This window comes from Drosophila gunungcola (assembly GCF_025200985.1).
Source record: "Drosophila gunungcola strain Sukarami chromosome 2R unlocalized genomic scaffold, Dgunungcola_SK_2 000013F, whole genome shotgun sequence".
In the NCBI taxonomy this organism is placed as follows: Eukaryota; Metazoa; Arthropoda; class Insecta; order Diptera; family Drosophilidae; genus Drosophila; species Drosophila gunungcola.
In genome coordinates this window covers 1,052,486-1,071,036 of record NW_026453171.1, presented here as the reverse complement: position 1 = coordinate 1,071,036, position 18,551 = coordinate 1,052,486, and the positions used below count along the sequence as shown (strand labels likewise).

At 40.7% G+C, this 18,551-nt stretch overlaps 1 protein-coding gene and 3 non-coding genes across 17 annotated transcripts in view; 3 read left to right on the top strand and 1 right to left on the bottom strand.

The window, feature by feature from the left end:
* Positions 1–18,551, bottom strand: part of LOC128256092 (protein hu-li tai shao) — a 28,030-nt gene that overhangs the window by 3,675 nt on the left and 5,804 nt on the right. For 8 of the 14 annotated variants that reach the window (XM_052986163.1, XM_052986165.1, XM_052986166.1 and 5 more), the window contains 9 exons: positions 18,058–18,106; positions 10,267–10,390; positions 9,697–10,180; positions 8,867–9,578; positions 8,675–8,798; positions 7,544–7,654; positions 7,185–7,479; positions 7,023–7,103; positions 6,889–6,960 (listed from right to left, as the gene is read on the bottom strand). In XM_052986163.1, coding sequence (XP_052842123.1) covers positions 6,889–6,960; positions 7,023–7,103; positions 7,185–7,479; positions 7,544–7,654; positions 8,675–8,798; positions 8,867–9,578; positions 9,697–10,180; positions 10,267–10,359 — 1,972 coding nt within the window. In that variant the 5' untranslated portion in view covers positions 10,360–10,390; positions 18,058–18,106. Of the gene's footprint in view, positions 1–7; positions 4,401–5,061; positions 5,131–5,204; positions 6,356–6,888; positions 6,961–7,022; positions 7,104–7,184; positions 7,480–7,543; positions 7,655–8,674; positions 8,799–8,866; positions 9,579–9,696; positions 10,181–10,266; positions 10,391–18,057; positions 18,107–18,551 lie in introns of those variants that run through there. The other 6 variants (XM_052986167.1, XM_052986169.1, XM_052986168.1 and 3 more) reach the window with 4 other exon arrangements.
* On the top strand, positions 13,944–14,025 carry Trnas-cga (transfer RNA serine (anticodon CGA)). Its single transcript has one exon. It is a non-coding gene; the product is annotated as a tRNA-Ser (tRNA).
* Trnav-aac (transfer RNA valine (anticodon AAC)) lies at positions 14,348–14,420 on the top strand. The gene has a single exon. It is a non-coding gene; the product is annotated as a tRNA-Val (tRNA).
* Positions 14,756–14,828, top strand: Trnav-aac (transfer RNA valine (anticodon AAC)). The gene has a single exon. It is a non-coding gene; the product is annotated as a tRNA-Val (tRNA).

Here is an 18,551-nt window from a genome sequence, read left to right as displayed (position 1 = left end):
AAACGATAATGGAATCAAAAGGCAGGAGGATGTGCATTGTGATAAAATTGTAAGTACGATTCTGGGCACCAGTTGCATGTCCAAGTACTGTTCACGATCGACGGGATGTACAGCTAACACAAAACATTGGGATGGGATAATTACAGCTAACACTTAATATAACAAATTACTTTCCAACTGGAAAGATTGCAATATAAATTATAAAACATTTATTTTCTCATCCTTTTGAAATAATTAACCCTTAACCGTAAAAAGTTAGTACAAATTTACAAACTATTTATTTGAAGTAGATCAACTACTGGCTTAAAGTAAAAGGTTACAAATATAATGTATACTTCATTTTCTCTGTTCGTTCAACCACTTAACATTATAAAAGATGAGTTCTAAATAAATAAAGGCGAATAATATTACATTCAAAGGTAAAAAATGAAATGTCAATTTTCATGGCAAGCTGTGTTAAATTCACAAGCGAATATAATATTTAAGCAAACAAAAATTCGTCAGTTTTCAAAGCTAGGGTTGCTATTGTTTCCTTCTTCAATCTGTTTCAGTAGATTCTTGAACTATTTCTGGTTCCACAGACTCTCGAGCATGAGCTTCCTCATCTTCCTCAAACGACTTGTCTAAGAAATTTGGCAAACTATCAAATGACAAATTCGCTTGAAGTTTTGGCTCCGCCTCCCGCACAAACATCTCCAAACCATGCACAGTGCAAACTGTGTCCAAGATAACCACATCCTCATCTTCAGTAGAGGAATTATGCTTGGTTTCCGCTCCGCCGCTCTGTCGATTTTTAGTCACGGCCGCTTTTGAGGTCGTCGGCTCATCGTCATTAATAACCACAACCATATCCATATCCATATCCTCATCAGTGGCCTTTATCACCCGAATAAGTTTCTCATCGTCATAATCATCGCTACTGTCATATTCATCGTTCTTTCTGGGCATTCTATTTAGCTCGTTAGCTGAGGAAAGGACATTTTCGAAACTGCTACTGGACTGGCTACTCTTATGCTTTATCTTCTGTTCTGATGGGGATTCCCCTTCTTCGCGATGTTCAATCTCTATTGTGCTCGTAGAAAATTGTTGACGCTCTGATCCACCTGCTAGTCGTGTGAATTCTGCCGAAGATGCTGTATCTACAAGTTGGCTGGATACTTCCGGATCGGTTATATCCTGGGATACCCTGCTTAATTCCATTTTGTTTTTCTGAGAGCACAAGTCTTCTGTTTGATAGTTAGTTTTCATCGGAATATCCAAAGACTTGTCAGAGGAACTCGCATAAATGGTGTTGGTAATAGAGGTCTCTGGCAAAAAAGGTGTTTTAGTTAGCATGGCAGATCCAGCATTCTCCTCCGCTGTCTCTGTGCTTGTCTGTGAAGATTCTGTCTCCTCTCTCGTGTTGTCGTTCGCACTGTAGTACACGGAGCTATTAGTGGCATTTGCTGGATCATGCGCTGCCGGGGATTCCTTTGGATTTCGATTGTCCTCCTCCCCCTCCTGTTTCTCCTGTTCCTCCTGACTTCCATCCATCTGAAAGGTGCTCGTGGATATGTTATCCGATTCGCCATTTTCTTCGCCCCGCACAAAGAATGTGCTGCTGGAAAGAGTGCGATGTAGCGATAGAAAAGACGAGTTGAGATTGGGACTCTGCAAACAGTTGCCTCCACGTAGAGGCGGAAGAATAACCATGGGTTTGCGACGTTTGGCGAACGGAGAGGACAGGCCACCCCGAACGGAGTACAAAGCGTGTGCAGGACTCGTCGTGCTGCCACGCTTTTGACCAGAGGCTCGCCGAGGAGGCGTTGGCATGGACACCCACAGACGGGCGCCACTATCCCGCTGGCCACACTGAAAGGCACACACCGACGAGGGATTCGATATGGTCCTGGGACTTGTGACTGGTGTGCTCCTGTGTTTCTTAACCGCACCGACGTTACTTCTTGGTCTGCTAGCATTGCGTATGTTCTCCTGAATAAAATTGCGCTTTCTGCGCGGACTGCTTCGGCACACAAAAGTTGTCGAGGATATGATCCGGTCCAGAGGAGTCTCCTCTTCAGTTATAACCAGCTCCTCCTCGTCATTGTTCTCCTCGTCTCTTTGCTCATCCGCCGACCATGATCGCGACATGCGAGGCGTGGGTCGGGTAGTAAGGTGAGTGTGGGCCATCGAACTACAGGGAGCACTGATATTATGGGCTGACAGAGAAGAGCCACTCGGAGTCAAAGTGGTGTCAGCTAGAGCCACTTTCGGCAGCGGTGTGCTTGGATTAGATGGATAGATGAGCGTGCGAGTGCAAAAGATCTCCTCGCTGACCAAGTCTTGCAGCTTCTTGGGCGTCATCTTGTTGCGAATACTTTGGTCAATTTTCCCGAAAATGGGCTCCCGCTCGTCAAGTCTGTCGTCCTCGATGCGCTGCAGAACCTCACGCTCTAGAGGAGTGAAAATCTGATTATCGGAATCGGGATCTACGTTGGAAACTTCTGGGGTTTCTCCCGTAATCTCTTGGATCTCGGCCTCCACCTCAAGGTCATTTTCATCTATGTCTTTCTCGTCATCACGCTCCTTTTCTTTGTCAGTGGACTCCTCTGGTTCCGTTGAACTGGGAGTCACGGGCTTCTCGTCATCGCGTTTCTCCTCCTGCTCCAAATTGATGGGTATACCATGGACAATCTCCACTTCGCTGTGATTGCTGTTACTGGAGTTAATGGACCCGACAACTTCTGGTTCCTGTATGCACACAGTATCATCGGCGTTGGGAATGTTCTCCAAACTAATCGAGCGAAACAGACAACTACCTTCGACTGGGTCTCTTTCAACAGGGGAACTGCTGGTAGTCACGGCTGAAGTATCGGTGGTGTCGAGTGCCTGTAGCTTCTTGGCGGTGGCCACTAGCTTCTCTAGGTTTTCACCGGCTAGTGTGAGACTTTCCTCGAACTTCTGCAAAACTTTTGGGAGCTCATAGCTCGACTCTGTCAGGGTTTCATCTTGGCTATTTTTAGAGTGTTCATTATAGGCCTCGGCATCCAACTCAGGATCTTTTGGATCGCCTTGCATCAACTCTAGATCCTGGTCCATCCAATCATGGGCTCTTAGAGACTGCTCTTCTTGCTCATCGAGTGTCAAAGTTTCAAGTGTATGCTGCTGCTGCTGCTGCTGCTGCTGCTGCTGCATTTGTTCTTTGGCCCCAAAGTATTCAACGTGATCTTGCCACAGCTCCTGGAACTCAGACTTGCGACGCTGACGCTCTTCGCGAGACATCAATTGGCGGTCGAGCTGACCAGTGGGAAAATGCTGCTTTACCTCCAAAGTAATGCGATGCTCGGTAAGCGGCTGTTGGACAAACTCATATGCATTGCTCACTATCATCTTGTCTTGCGGTTCCAACCAACGACCAAAGCTCCAAACTTCGGTAATGTCTGCTTGTTCCGTATGGTAAATTCTTTGGGGAGCAACACTTGTGGCACTCGCTCCAGCACTTGAAGTTGCCGGCTCTACAATCAAACCCGTAACACTAATATCGCTGTTCATTAGACCTGGTGAATAGTTCACATTCGTTGATTCTTCCGAGAAGTTGAACTTTTCGATTTGACTGAGAAAATTGTTGGTGGACGAGGAGACGGAGCACCCTTGTGTCTGGGTGCTGGCATTCCGTTGCATCCTCGGACGTTCTGGCAGCATTAATATATTTTCGAAATTATCAGATAACTCCGGAAGTGTTGACAATTGCCGTCGATGCATGGGAGTGCTCCCATTACTGGTCAGCTGTTCCTCGGCGCAACTGCTAGCAGCCTTCTGGAGCTCCGGCTTGAGACGCAGCAGCTTGTCAAAGCAAGCCTGGCACAACTGATCGTAGCGTGGTGTGGCAAAGATCTCCTCGTAGCTGATGCCCCGCTGCATGGGACGATAGCCCAAGGCCGGCTGCTCCCGATCCCGGGGAATATGCTTGTGCTCAGTGCGCGGTTGCTGGCGTGGTGAATTGAATCCGAAATGGGAACCGGTGCGATAGGGAGTATGTTGCTGCAAATTAGCCTGTCGCAGGGGGCGACGGGAGGCGTTGGAAGAACCCGTGGCGCTAGTTATAGTGCATGTACTGGAGGTGGTGGCATTCGAGTGTCCTGCTGCGCCACGATAACAACTGGCCAAATAGCCCAGCTGTTCGCAATGGAGAGCCCGCAACAAAGCGGAGCACACCTGCGGTTGGACACACTGACCCAAGGCAGCAGCAGTCGCATAAACATAGGAATAGAGCTGCTCCGACGGCAGAACAGGATCCTCGACGAGGGATGGGAACAAGTCGCGGCGGCATCTGCTGTTACCGGACAAGTTTCTATCCCGCCCTTGCCGCTGGTTCTCCTTGTCCTCTTCATCTATCTGAGATTCGTTATTGTTATGATCTCCTAGTCAACGCGATAACAAGGTGGGGAGGAGGAAAAAAGCCAAAAATGGTCAGTAAGTATTTGTCACAAGCTAGAGAAAAGTCCGGAGCCAGCATCTTGAACAGTGCGGCACTCGAAATACATACATAAAGGCAATGCGTACTGAAATACATATCCATAAATCTGAAAAACAATCATTACAATCTTTCAATTGTAAAAGTCAGAGACCTAAAAAGAATCACTAGCAAATGGTTTGGAATATTTAAATCATTATAATGTACCTGAAAATGGAAACGTTCTATTACATCCAGTACCGGTTTGGATTTAAAACAAATTTTTCAGAATGAAATATCTTTTTTCGCAGACCAATGGAATGAACTGTAAGCCGTAGTGAATTATTTCTAGAGTTTCGTTATGATGATATTATCAATCATTAGTTTTAGTGCAACCGTTATTTGCCATGGATTTGTGGATTATATGTGGGTTATATAACAAAATAATACGCCATTAACAAGGTACTTCCAGGGGCTATTGGATTATATGGGGGTTATATAGTAAATATACACCGAATAACGAGTATTATATCAGAGATTATATACAGGTGGCGTTTAGCCTGAGTACATTGAAGGGCGCAAGAAGTAAGTAAGGGGGTTATTTCTTTCAATCGGGTCTTGTTCGTTACCTCGGCCAGTTGGCGGCTTGCGATTTGTGGCTGTGTGAGAGCGTTCGCCGTTTATAAAACTATTTGTGGCTAAAATAGTATTGAGAAATTAAATTATAAAAAATCATATTCAGCGTCAAATATCCGCAACTAATACACGCTAAACAAATGTGAAACAGACGTAAATGTGTGTCTTAAACTAGAAATACGTAGTGATGCATGAGTTTTAGAGTTAAGTATCGATTAAGCATGCTTCAAAAGTATAGACAGGTATTAGTTGTCAACTAATGTAGCTGGCTAGGCAACTAAGGAAGCAATCAACAGAAAACAGCTGCAGTTAAAACTAAAAACATGTAAAAGTAGTCAGCACGGAGAAATCCCAACGAAAATCGGCTAACAGCGAATAAGGTAAATCAGCTAATAGCATTCGGCAATAATTAACATGACATGTTGAATGGGGTTTAGTGTGCAGGTGGTTTATGTTTATGTTTATGTTATGCTGAACATTTTTTTCTATAAACTATTGGCTTGATTTTTTATTTTGATTGATTTTTTTTTTTTTGACTACACACTAAACCTTTGGGGCTGCACTCACCTCCAACTCAAAAGGGGTTTTCTTTTTAAACTGCTTATTATTTATTTGGTTTATTTTTGTGTTATAGAGCGCAGCAGCCGCAGAAGTAGTAGTAGAAAATGTAGGATGTAGTAGTAGTGGTAGTAGTAGTAGTAGTAGTAGAATTTTGTGTTCTGTTGAGAGCTTCGGTTGCTTCTTGTTGTTGGTTGCTGGTCTTTCGTTTTATTATACATTTCTGGTTTATTTTATAGTGAACCTACACACACACTTCGCTTTTCAATGAATGCTAACTAAATAAGCTGCCAATTTACTTGGTTTTGGGCTTTCTTCCTATTTGAAACAATAGAAAGTGAAAATTTTGATTTACAACTTGCCAAATTCGGGAAATAAAAGTAGAATTTTATAAAACCAAGGAATAACTACAACTGCAGCCTTTCTACAATAATTAAATGTTTTTGTTGTAGCAGTATCTGTTGCTGTACTGTCGTATTGTGGGTTGTTGAAATTAAAAATCATTTGATACACGCCGTACAACAGTTGGTTCCTTGGAAGTATTGGATAAGGGTCAATTGTGTTGCACAATAATAAACTTATTTAAAATAACTGAATAACAAAATTAAAACTGTGACATGACAGTATAAAAAGGGAAATGTTTAGCAAATAGAAAAGTTTAACAATTTTGTAGTTTTTACAGAAATGAAGTTGTTACGGCATCAATTGCTACAAGTATTTTTTTGCTGACTACAATAAATAATTGTTGTGTTGGTATCAATTGAAATGTGTGTAGTGTTTTAAGTGTGTGTATTGGTAATTTTAGTACAGCAAATAAAATAAACGAAAAAAGAGGGAAAATGGCATAAAAAGAATGTTATTACTAAACGTTAGGAATCCAATTAAATATGTATACCAAAAATTCAAAATAGGAAATAATACTACAAAGTAATTAAAATAAGTATAAATCTACTTAAAATACCTAATAAAAATAATAGCATTATCAAGACCTAAATAATTAATAAAATAATAATTCAAATATAAACAAAAACTAAGTAAACCAAAAAGAAAAATGCATCAAAAGGGATAACAATGGGGTAAAACAAAATAACAAAACATAACCAGTATAAAAAAATTTAAATTTGGTCCACAGGATGACTGGGAAAAGACATAACTCTTGGACAAGTGTACTTGAAATGTTTTAGAGTGTGCGTGATTTAAATAATCTTAACTGTAGATATAAACAATGTAAAGTACACTATGCAGCGCACAAATGGACTTACCATCGCTCAGCACGACTTCTGCCTGCCTTGGCACTGGCGCCTGTTGTGTTTGGATCTCAATGACCTGGTGCTCTAAAATAGGAGATGCATATTAGTTGCTGGAATTGCGAATAGTTTGTAAATAGTGGACATACCGGTCTCTGGTTCGCTTTGAGGGTATTTCTTTGTCCCCGCCTGCAGGACCGCCTCTGATTCCGAAAAATCTGTGTCCGTGTCTGCATAAAGTAGTTTAACATGTTATAAAATGTTTGATACAGATAGATACATATGTTATATTTTTCGAGATGATAACTTACATTCGCCATGCACCGATTTCTTTTTGCGCTCCACCGTGCGCTTGTACTCATTGAGTTCATCGTCCGTCACATTGTCGAATGGATTTTTGGCATACGGGGCCTTGTACACCGTGGCATTGTGCTGGAATCCACGCTGGATGATTCCCTTGGAAGCGGCACCCATCATGACGACATGGTCGCCGGCCTGCGAGACCGTTGCATCCTTGAGTCGGCTCGCCTCGTCCCATGTGACGCCCTCCAGAATATGCGACTGGGGTCCGGCCGAAATCTTATCCGCCCGACGATTGTCCTTAATCTGTTTCAATAAGCTCTCGATTGGTAAATGATTTCTTTTGGGATTAAGTGTATTAAATACTGACTAGTTGCTGGACTCGCTTGAACTCTCTCGGATTAGTTCCAGCAGGCACAAACTGGAGTGGATCTTCTATCCTCACTGGCGTTGAGTGGGTGGGAGAACCCTCAGCCACCCACTTAGTTTTTTTAATTGTAAGTTATGTGTTGTAGGAGGAGGGTGGGATCAATGCAAATAGAAAAGAAAGAGAAAGAAATTTTTTTTTAATGTGGGAAGAATACTCAAGATTCTTATTAAAATGAAAATTTCTTAAGAATAGACATTCTCATTAAACATGTTGGAAAAGTTAACACAGTTGTTGACATTTATTTTATCTTAAAATTAGGGTTAGTCTTTAAACATTCCATTGCAAACTGGTTTTCCATCGTAACTATTTAGCAAGTTTTACCCACAGATATGTTTGTCCCTCAGACATTATTTATATATGCAATGATCAAATAAACATAAATCAACTGAGAAATCAAGCATAAATGATTTTGTGCCTTGAAAAACAATGAAAACAATTACAAGGAAAATAAAAGAAAAATACCATAACGCATGCAAAGAAAAACTTTATGAATGAACGAAAAAAATACGGTTAATTATGAAACCAATGATATTGAGTGAAACAATATATGTTGTTTTATTAATTATGTAATTATTAGTATTTATAGCAAATTTCTTTCTCTTTCTTTGCATTGTTTTACAGTTTTAGACTTGTTTTTGAGGCAGTAATTTCCCTTAAAAAGGCACAAAATCATCTATGCAAAAGTTTTTGGTTTTGTTTGCTTTATTTATTTGATTAATGCACATTACAGTATTTGTTTGCTGGCTAGCAAAGCATGTAAAATAAATTTGGTTTAGCACGAGTTTAATTTCTATGTCCAAAGTATATAAATATATAGGTTTGGTGTATTGATTACTTAAATTTTCTTAAACTCTAAGAAATTTTATGCGTGAATATAGTTTGCAGCTTAGTAGCAAAGTTGGAACTAAAACTGAGTGCTAACGAAATGTAAATAATATATGGGGATAGCAATTGGAATGTCTGGAAAGAGCTGAGGGATGCGTTATCCAACTATTTCAACTATTTCCCCTCAATCTCCTTAAGGCTGGTGGTTTTGGTTTGCTTCATATCTTCGAAAGTAATGATTTCTACCTTTGTTATCTTCTTGGGATCCGGAGTGCCGGTCTCCAGAACCTCGACCTTTTGGTAAACGTTGGGCGAGTTGAGCCATCGACTGCGGTCGCCGCCCTTGCGCAGATCTCCCTTCTTCCAGATCCTAATATGAAATGGATTTATTAGTGCGTTTCTAGGGTAAGAGCAAAGAAGTTAACAAAACAAGCGTACCCTTGACGGAAGAGTTCCTCCTCTTCAAGCAGATAGCCCAAAGATGAAACAGCTGGCGGTAGTTCCACATCGTTCTTCGGCTTGGGAGGATCCGATTTGATCAGCGGATGGCGGTAGATGTAGCCAGTGCGATAGCCAGCATTGTCCAGCATGCGCATCAAGGCCTCAAACTCGGCACCACCCACACGCCACTTGGGCGGACTGCCCACCTTGGGCACGGCAGCTTCGGGTTCCTTCTCAGCAGCGGCAGCACCACCATCGCCTGCCGTGACAGCGGCAAACTTTTTCTCCAGATCCTCTGGCGGCCGGCGCGACTGATCGTAGATGGCCTTTCGCGACTCCTCCGGAATCAGCACCAAGTTATCCAAGCCGACGGGCAGCAGCTTCAGTTGGGTCTCGCACGCCTGCACAATGTGACAGGCGGCGAAGAAGGCCTCCTCGATGGTCTCGCCACAGCACAGGGCACCATGGTTGGCCAGCAGAATCACCTTGGAGTTGGGACCGAGGCTTCGGACCAATCGGTTGCGCTCCTCCTCGTCGAACAGGCCGGTGTAGGCATGTGTGGTGATCTCGCCCAGCACACAGGCATCCTTCGTTAGCGGCAGCAGACCGGATTTCAGCGAAGAAATGGCCACAACCGGACTGCAGCCGATGTAGATGGCGCAGCGGATATCTGGACGGGCAGCATGTACCACCGAGTGGAGGACAAAGTCTGCAGGTAAAGAATAAAAAAAAGTTATACATTAGAAAACTACAAAAGTAGGCTTTTAAAGTAACAAAAACTAATTTCCCATTCAAATGGGGTAATTATTTTAAACATTTCAACTTACGACTCTTGTTTCCGCCAAAGTTTGTGGTGCCCTGTTCCACGATCTGGCCCTGCATGTCCACCTTGTTCAGCGCCGAGGCAGTGATCTCGTGGTAGAGCAGGCCGTACGGATTGACCAGGAAGTACTCCTGGTCGACCTTGAGTCGGGCAGTGATCTGTGCTCCCAGACCCTGGGTCCAGCCGTACAGATCGAGCAGACGGAATGTGGCGGCCAGCTTGCACCGGAGTATCTTCTCGCCCTTGGCATATCCCATCGACTCGACGCCGCGTATATCGTTGATGGGCACCATGCAGTTGCTGCTCTTGAAGACACTGCCCACCCGCGCCACCGGCACGCCCACAATGTCCGACAGCTGCTGCAGGATGCCACTGGCGCCAGCTCCACCATCGCGGGCCGAGTCTACGATCCGCTCCAGCTCCTCGCGGAACAGCTTCGAGCCCATTATGGCCTCGACCCGCTTGCGACGCTCCATTTCGCGCATATCCTGGAGGGGAGGGAAGGGGGTAAGGAAAAGTGAAAAAAGGAGTAAGGGGTGGTTTGTCCAAATGAGGCTTCTATGCCTAAGCTTACCTGTTCAATATCCGCAGGACGTGCTTTGTTGTCATCCTCCTCGCGGGCAGTGGGATCTATGCCATTCTGTGGCGGTTGCTCAACATCAGTCATGATTTATTTCCCTTTTATTTCAGTAAAAATGCTGCAATTAAATGAAAGGGGACGGTTTTTTTTTTTATTTAAGCAAAGTGCTTCTTCAACTTAACGCTCAGCTGGAAAATTTTCGACTGACCTTAAAAACTGCAGGGCAGTTCGGAAAAGGGGGTGGCAAAAAAGAGAGAGAGCGAGCGAGCGAGCGAGCGAGAGAGAGAGAGAGAGAGAGTGCAGTGCAACCACCCAAGTAATAGAGTCTCTCAGAGAGTGGAAAACTGACAGAATTCCCTGTGAATGTCAAAATTTAAAGTGTTTGGGGGGAAAGCAGAGAAAGTGGCGGGGTGACAGAATGGCCTGCCGCATATTTCCACTTTAGTTAATGTCTAATTTTGGCCAAAATAAATTCTCAATTTTAGGGGGAAAACTCTGGGGAAAATGCATACTCACATCCGTATTTTTCCCCATACCCACGTGCTGAAGCGACAGCAAAAACGGAATCGGTGAAAACTATTTTAAGATCCATTTGGCTTTTTAGGAAACCTAAATTGATGTCTCGAAAACCAAAACGAATAGAAGGAGCTGGCTATCTCGATCCCAAACGAAGAAGAGAGCAACAAAATAAATAAACAAAAAAAAATGTGTTTTCCTCTCTAGATCTTAAGGCGTGGTGCGTTTGAATACCACGAATTTTAACCTTCAAGTTCTCGTAAACAATCAGCATGCGAATAAACATTAAAGAAATAATGTCATCAACGAATCGCGCGGCTGAGATAACAAAACGCAAATCAAGTTCTTGGCTCAGCCGAAATTGCAACCCGAAACAGCTCAAAACGAACCGACTTTATTCGATTCCAGCATGACACACTTAAAGAAACAATAAACCATAATTTATGTGCATTATGCTGACCCGATTTCTTACAACTACACCCACCAGCATTTCTATAGTTCTTCCCCCAATTAAAAGCACAAATTTCTACATAAATATGCCAATTTAGAGAGGAAATTGCAATAAGCAATGGAAAGAAAAGGGGAACCAAAATATGTGAGAGGTAAAGAGCACATGAAAAAAAAAATGTTTTTTTAATTTGGTTTCAAAAAATAAATTTTAAATTAAACAACTTTAAAAGTCAACGACTTTTAGTATTTTTAAAAGTACTCCCTTAATTTTTTAACAAAAGTATTTTTCTATGTAAGGTTTAGCCCCTTTTGTGGGCGGCGCCTTTTATAGTCGGCTTATGAGCTCAGGGAAAAAACTTGCCAACAAAATGAGGAAGGCACAAAGCGATTGCATTGCAAAAGTGCATTGCCAAAGGCTTTATTTGCTGCTGATATTGCCGTTTGCTAATTATGACGTATTGCAACGCGTGCCGCATATTTTAGTTTGCTCCTAACAACAATATCGTTATGTGAGGTAATTGAACTTTGCTGCCAACAGTACCTTACCTCCATGTGCGTGGGCGGTGGAAGTTTTGCTTTAAATAAAACCAAAAAATGCTGAATAAACGGTTTTTAAGTGACTACAAAAAAGATGCAGACGAGCTAGGGAGTTGTGTACTCGTGGGCGTTGAATAAACTTAACGAGCTGAAGAGTTTTTCAGCGTGGGTTGAATCAGACTCCTACAAAAGAAGTTAAAAGTTACGTAGGTGGCAGATGGTTGATTGAAGTAAAGAAAAAGAAGAGTTCTTATGGAAAAACGTAGTTTTTCACGTATTGCAATCATCTTATGCGAATCCTTTTTTATTGTTTAAAATACCTTAAATAAAGTATTTGTTTCCCAACCCAATAAATAAAAGTTTTTCGCTCCGTGAAAAATTGCAAAAATGTAACGAGACTTAATTTTATAACAAAGTATTCAAACCGTCGCTTTGCGCAAATACCCAAATAAAATGGCAACTGGTTACCGAATATAGTCAAGAGTGTCAATGGTCTAAAGGCAACAATAAACTCTATTTAAGCCTGATTAGCAATTGGTTTATTGAACTTTGGCAATGTTAGACGACTTGTCCATATCACTCTCTTGGCTCTTTCTCTCTGACCTTTTTATGCGGAAGACAACAATTAAATTTAGGAGCAGCTAACGCCACAGCGACGCCATCATCGACGCCAACGTCGCTTCAGCGTCAGACAATTGTTGTTGACATTATGCAATTACATCACACTTGTTTGGCGCGGGACACACCCATGTCTTTCAATGGTTAAAGTGTGCCGGTTCCAAAGCCGGCAAACCGAGAATATATACACACATATATGAACATTTAGAATGCTGAGAATGTTATGAAGGCAAGGCCGATAACAGTTGCCTGATTGCAAAATATCCAACTTAACAGCATGATAATTAGGCAAGTACTGGCCAAGATAACACAAGTTTACAACTTATCATTATAAAATACCATGTATTTATTTATATATATCTATTTATATATATCTATTATATATTTATTTATATTATATTTAATTTAAAGTAAATTGTAGAGAACAAAAATTCTTGATCAGCATCAAAAGCCAAAGAAACTTTAAGAATGATTAAATCTAAATTTAATATGTTACTCAAAGTTTCTTTACTTATTACTTAAACACAAAAGACTATTGTATAAATAATATTAAAAATTTATAATGTGTAAATTCTAAACCAAAGAATATTTGGTACCCCAATTAGCGGCTCAGCCAATTGACCCAGAGAACCGAACACCCTCTATATATGATAGTTTTCACACATATGTACTGGCGTTAATTAAATTTCCCAAGTATTCAATTATCGCGCAACGGAAGAGATCTTACGTAATCTTCCACTCCATCGAGTCCAGGGCAGACAGCTGCCCCACCGCCTCAAGTGTGAGATGTAAGAGCGGCAGGCAATAAGGTCGTTCGCAAATGATTCCATTCAGTTTTAATAATGCACCAAGTCACTCACTCAGTCAGTGGGGCATAAAGCCAGATCCAATGATGATGATGATCATGTGGAAAGATTTTTCAAGCCACAAAAAATTGTGAGAAGGCCGCTCCCCTATTGCGACGACAGCAATAAAAGTGAGAATAGTAACAAAAACGACTGCAATAAACCAGCGACAAGTGTAACTAATAACAATTTGTTGTTTGACACTGTAAGATGCAAATGTAAATAAGTCCATTCATTCATTCAAAGAAAATTATAAATAACGGGAGGTTTATTTCGCCTGCCACTACGTTTGGCATATTTAAAAAAAAAATGAAAATAAGGTCATGAAAAGTACATCATTTTTATAGACACACACAAATTATATACCTGTTGCGAGGTTGAGCTAATAAGTTTTCACAAGCTTGATGTGAAATAGTTTAAAACAAATCATAAACCACCGAAGTTATATCTATAATACTGTTAGTATAAAGTTGACGTTGTGGATCACTGGGATGACGCGCACACCGTGAAAATATATACGTTTTAATCTGCGAAAAGTGGTCAAAGAGAACTGGCAATGATTGCAAGTCCCGCAGTAGAACGTTTCGCACCAGACCATCCCCAGTAATTACTAACCACACGCACCAGACCAGGAATGAGTAAGAGAGCGCTGCGCTGCTCCGATGCCAGCTGCTTTATTTCACTTTGGACGCGCTCGCTCCACAAGCAGTCGTGGCCGAGTGGTTAAGGCGTCTGACTCGAAATCAGATTCCCTCTGGGAGCGTAGGTTCGAATCCTACCGGCTGCGATAGAAGTTTATTTTTTATTTTTCTTTTTGACAACACACAAATTAAGTTTATTAGTAACTTTGTTTCTTTTTTGTTAAACAAACAAAAGAAAATGTACGGATGTATAAACAAAAATAAGTTATTCTGCATGTAATTCCGTATGAAGCCAGAAGTTGTTACTGTCAGTATGTTTTTTATGCAGCTTGTCAAAATATGGTAATGGATTTTAATTTGAGTTTTCTTTCTCGTGGTTTAAATTATATTGTATCAGTTCATAATTCGTGGCTTCTTTTCATATGTCGCACAAAAACTGTTCGGTATTTGGCTGCCTGGCTTTCAGCTGTTTCCGTGGTGTAGCGGTTATCACATCTGCCTAACACGCAGAAGGCCCCCGGTTCGATCCCGGGCGGAAACATGTTGTACTTTTTTTTATTCTTATTTTTTGTTTACCAAGAATGACAAAACTACGGAAATGCCAAAATATAGAAATAAACTTAAGAAAGTTCAGTTTTTTGAGTCTTGCATAGCTATATACACTCAATTTATTTAAGAGCAATGAAAACTAATAAATGCGATGTAAATGAATCTTCTGTGTAAATGTTGTTGATAAAAACCAATATTTAATCAAGTAACAGTAAGGAAAAACAAACTTTGAATTCGTATGTTCCACTTTTCCCATTCATTCCACATCGCTTCGATGCCCTCGCCATGAAAACTACTATTGCGCTTTTGGCTCGCACGACTTCAACTGTTTCCGTGGTGTAGCGGTTATCACATCTGCCTAACACGCAGAAGGCCCCCGGTTCGATCCCGGGCGGAAACATGTTGACTTTTTTTTTTGCGTTTTTTAAACAATCTAATTATTGTTTTTTTTTTCGTTTTTTTGCTCTTTAACTTTTAAATGTAACCGTATAAATATAGATAGGCTAATGACGGGGTGTATGTAGCTGTAGTATTTGTGAGCAGTCATCGCCGAATGTCTTTATCTTGTCACTGTTGGACTTCGGGCCGTGTGTAGAATTTCTTAATACGGCGGTAGCATGTCTAGCCGTTGGGATTTTCTGTCTGCCCCTGACTCTTCATCTGCACTAGCTAATTTTGTTTGTTTTGCTAACAAGCTGCCAGTCTGTCTGGTTCGTACGCTTTCGTTCTTCTTTACACTTCTCTTCTCACTTAAATTTATTATATTTTATTTTACTTTACTTCTCTGGGTCCAGACCACCGCTACTATCCGGCTACCGAAAGTCGCGTGTGAGTCGCGTGGCTTGAATTACAAAATCCGCACATAAATCTCATCAAAGTTGGCGCCAACGCCCATTGTGTATGAAAAAAGACTTGAGAAAAGTGCATAAATAAAACAATTGCTGCTGCTTGGGGAAAACAAAAGTTATATGACAACAACAAGTGGTCAAGTTGAACGAAAGGAAAATGTTTTATTTGCTTTGCTTTCGACTTTCTGCTTTTTCTGCCCTTGATGTAAGCTAAAAGCCTTTTGCAGAGTCCAACAAAAAATGTATTCCTCCTTTTGCTGCTTCGGTGTCTTTGACTCACTTGGCCAGAGGCCAGAAAAAAGCTTGCCTAATTTTCGTATTTTTAATTCACATAAATTTAGTTTGTAAAATTGCCAAATAAACTTGAAATCTGCACAGTTGTTGAGTTTGGTTGACGTCCATGGTGAAAAATAAATGAATTAACGCTTAGTGAATGGTGAAATCTGAATGGCAATAAAATCGGAATACATTTTTAATCATGTGCATAAAAACCATGAACTCGTGTTTTATTTAATGACATTAAGATTAGTGAAATAACTGAAATAATTATCTTTTTCCAAAAAAAAGATGTCTTTTTTAAGTTTGTTATTTTCTTCAACCTATTCATTACTTGAGAACTCGATTGGGGGCTGAAATAATCTTATTTGTGAAGTATGACATCACCCAGGACATTGTCGCACCCAAAACCTCCCCTCCTCAACCCCACACAACACACTTAAAATCGAGCAAATAAAACTTCATCCCTCGAAATATGACGTCACTTCCTGTCATTAACTCAAAACGAAACTCAAACATAAACAGCCGAACAAGCACCACCCAAGTCCGCCCACTCCAAGGATATTTTTACGAGTCGCGCGGAAAAATTCCCCGGCCGGCAAGCTGAATTGGTGGCGCCACTATTCTGGCATTCTGTGGCGCCATAGACTTTCGAAATTGCATGGCAACACGACGGTCATGAAAATACCGGCCACAAAACCCGAAAAGAAAGCAGAACAAAAATGGAATCAACACTGTAAGGACAATAAGGAAACCCCAATAAAAACTCGGGCGTGCCACGGGACAGGTATTTCCCGTAAGGAATCGCGCCTCATTTCACTTGTCCTCGGGTTTGAGGTGGTGCGTTGGTGGTTGAACTCTGGTGACCCCCAACACGCGACCGGCATCGTGTGGCGGTGGAAAACTTAGGGCCTGCTGCGTGCTTACGGTTAATTTCAGTTTCCAGGATAATCGATGGAAACGTTGGGTTTTCCACACATGTCCTTAGCGACAGTAGCTTAATCTTGATACGAACATTTTTGAAGCACTAAATGGGCTTTTAATTGCACTGCAGGTACAGTCTGCATCCGGTTTGCTTGGCAATTATTGAAGGGATATTAAAGGGTTGGTTTGAAGGCTGTCGGAAGGGCAGCAATTTAAAAATATGAAGAGTATTTAGGATATTATTGAAATTTTTTGTTTTTAAATTTCAATAAAGTACAGAAAGAGTCTGAGTGTCAATTCACTTCAAATCAATATAATTAAAAATCCAAAATCGATATAAAAAGCACTAAGTTTAAATTATTAAACAAGTACACATTTTGTTTTTCAAAATGTATAGTTAGAAAGGGGGTATTCCCATTAAACGCCCTGCGGAACAAAAGCTCAATAAAATTAACCGTGCAATATTTTCAACTTCTTTTAGTATGTTTTCTTGTTTATTGGCTTCGCCAAAAGCCAGTAAATGAAACGAATAGGAAACGGTTAGCCCCGATTGCCAAGAAATAAAGCACAATAATGAAAACCGAAGTTGGTCTTCAGTCTGGTTCAATGACCCATTTATAAATGTGCTAGATGAACGCAAAGCAATCCAATTTTCTCAGCTGTCTCTCTGTTTATTGCTCCCCTTATTGCTGGAACTGACTGGCAGTGTACCATGCCCGATGGGTAAATCAAAATTTTTGCATTACATAGAGAGATGTAGCATTACGCAGATACACAGACGGACGTAAATGAAACAGTCGGTATAAAAAACGCCAAACAGACTCAACGCTTAAGTGGCTTTTAATTCAATTTCAAGCGAAGCAGAAAGAGAGCATAAAGAATGTATGATGTACGAAACAGTCCAGTAAAAAACAAAGGTCATCCCTAATTGAATTAGAGGTGAAGTTATGCGTGGCACGTAAAGATATCTGAGTGAAAAAAGAAAACACGAGAGAGCCATCAGTTTGCATTTGTGATTACATGTCACCTTCATGTGTATCAGCAGCTGAAAATCAGATATACTTTTTCATTCAGCTTATCGCAAAAAGACAACAAGCCTCGCCCTATGACATCATCATTAGTTGTTGATTATAAAATTATGAATACAACATCTATGCAAAGAGCGATGGCAGAAATTTTCGCTTGAGTGCCGCAAATACGAATCATTTATTTCCCTTTGACGGTCACGGCCTCGATTAGTTCTCAATTAGTTTGGCAAACAATACAAAAACTATAAGAAAATACCCGGAATATAATTATATACCGCTCAAGTATGGCGTAAGCAAAAAGTTCAAAGTTGAGAGAGGTGTGGTCTCCTTTACTATCCATAACTTTTTTCGAACCTCTCCTCGGTAGACAAGAGTTGATAGAAACGAAAGAGAGACCTCAATCGCAATCATTGCAAAAACCTAAAGCAAATATTTGCAAGCAGATAAAACATAAAATAAGTCTAGCGAGGGGTCTTGAATTTGCTTGCTCCGTTTTGTTATTGTTTGCTTGCTTAGCACCTGACTTATGGGCGTGTGTAAATCCAAAACTTACCTTAAAATTGAATTTGATGCGTGAGTATAATACTTTTGTATTGGTGTGCCTGCAAAGAAAAATTAAAAAAATTTTGGGAATAAGTAAAAGAGTTAAGCGGAGGAAAATATTTCTTAATTCATTACATTTTTTATTTTTTTATAAAATACTTAAAATAATTCAGGAAAATAAAATATTCAAGTCTAGTGTATTGGATTTTCTTTAAACACAAAACTTCTGATACATTTCTTGATTGCTCATTTAAAAATGCGTTTGCGTAAATTTTGTGAACACTTTTCACAATGTGGAACTTTTCAGTGACTTAAATTACCAAGTACAGCTCTAAATGGATTTATTTTACCAAGCAAATATTTTAACAAAATTCAAAAGAGAGCAGTTTCCCTTTTCTCGGCAATCAGATTTTCTTGTCTTTCAACACAAACAGAGAATTATTGAGATGCTGTGTCTGCTGCTCTGCGGTCAGCGCCTCTGTTCGATGATGTCATGTGCATATT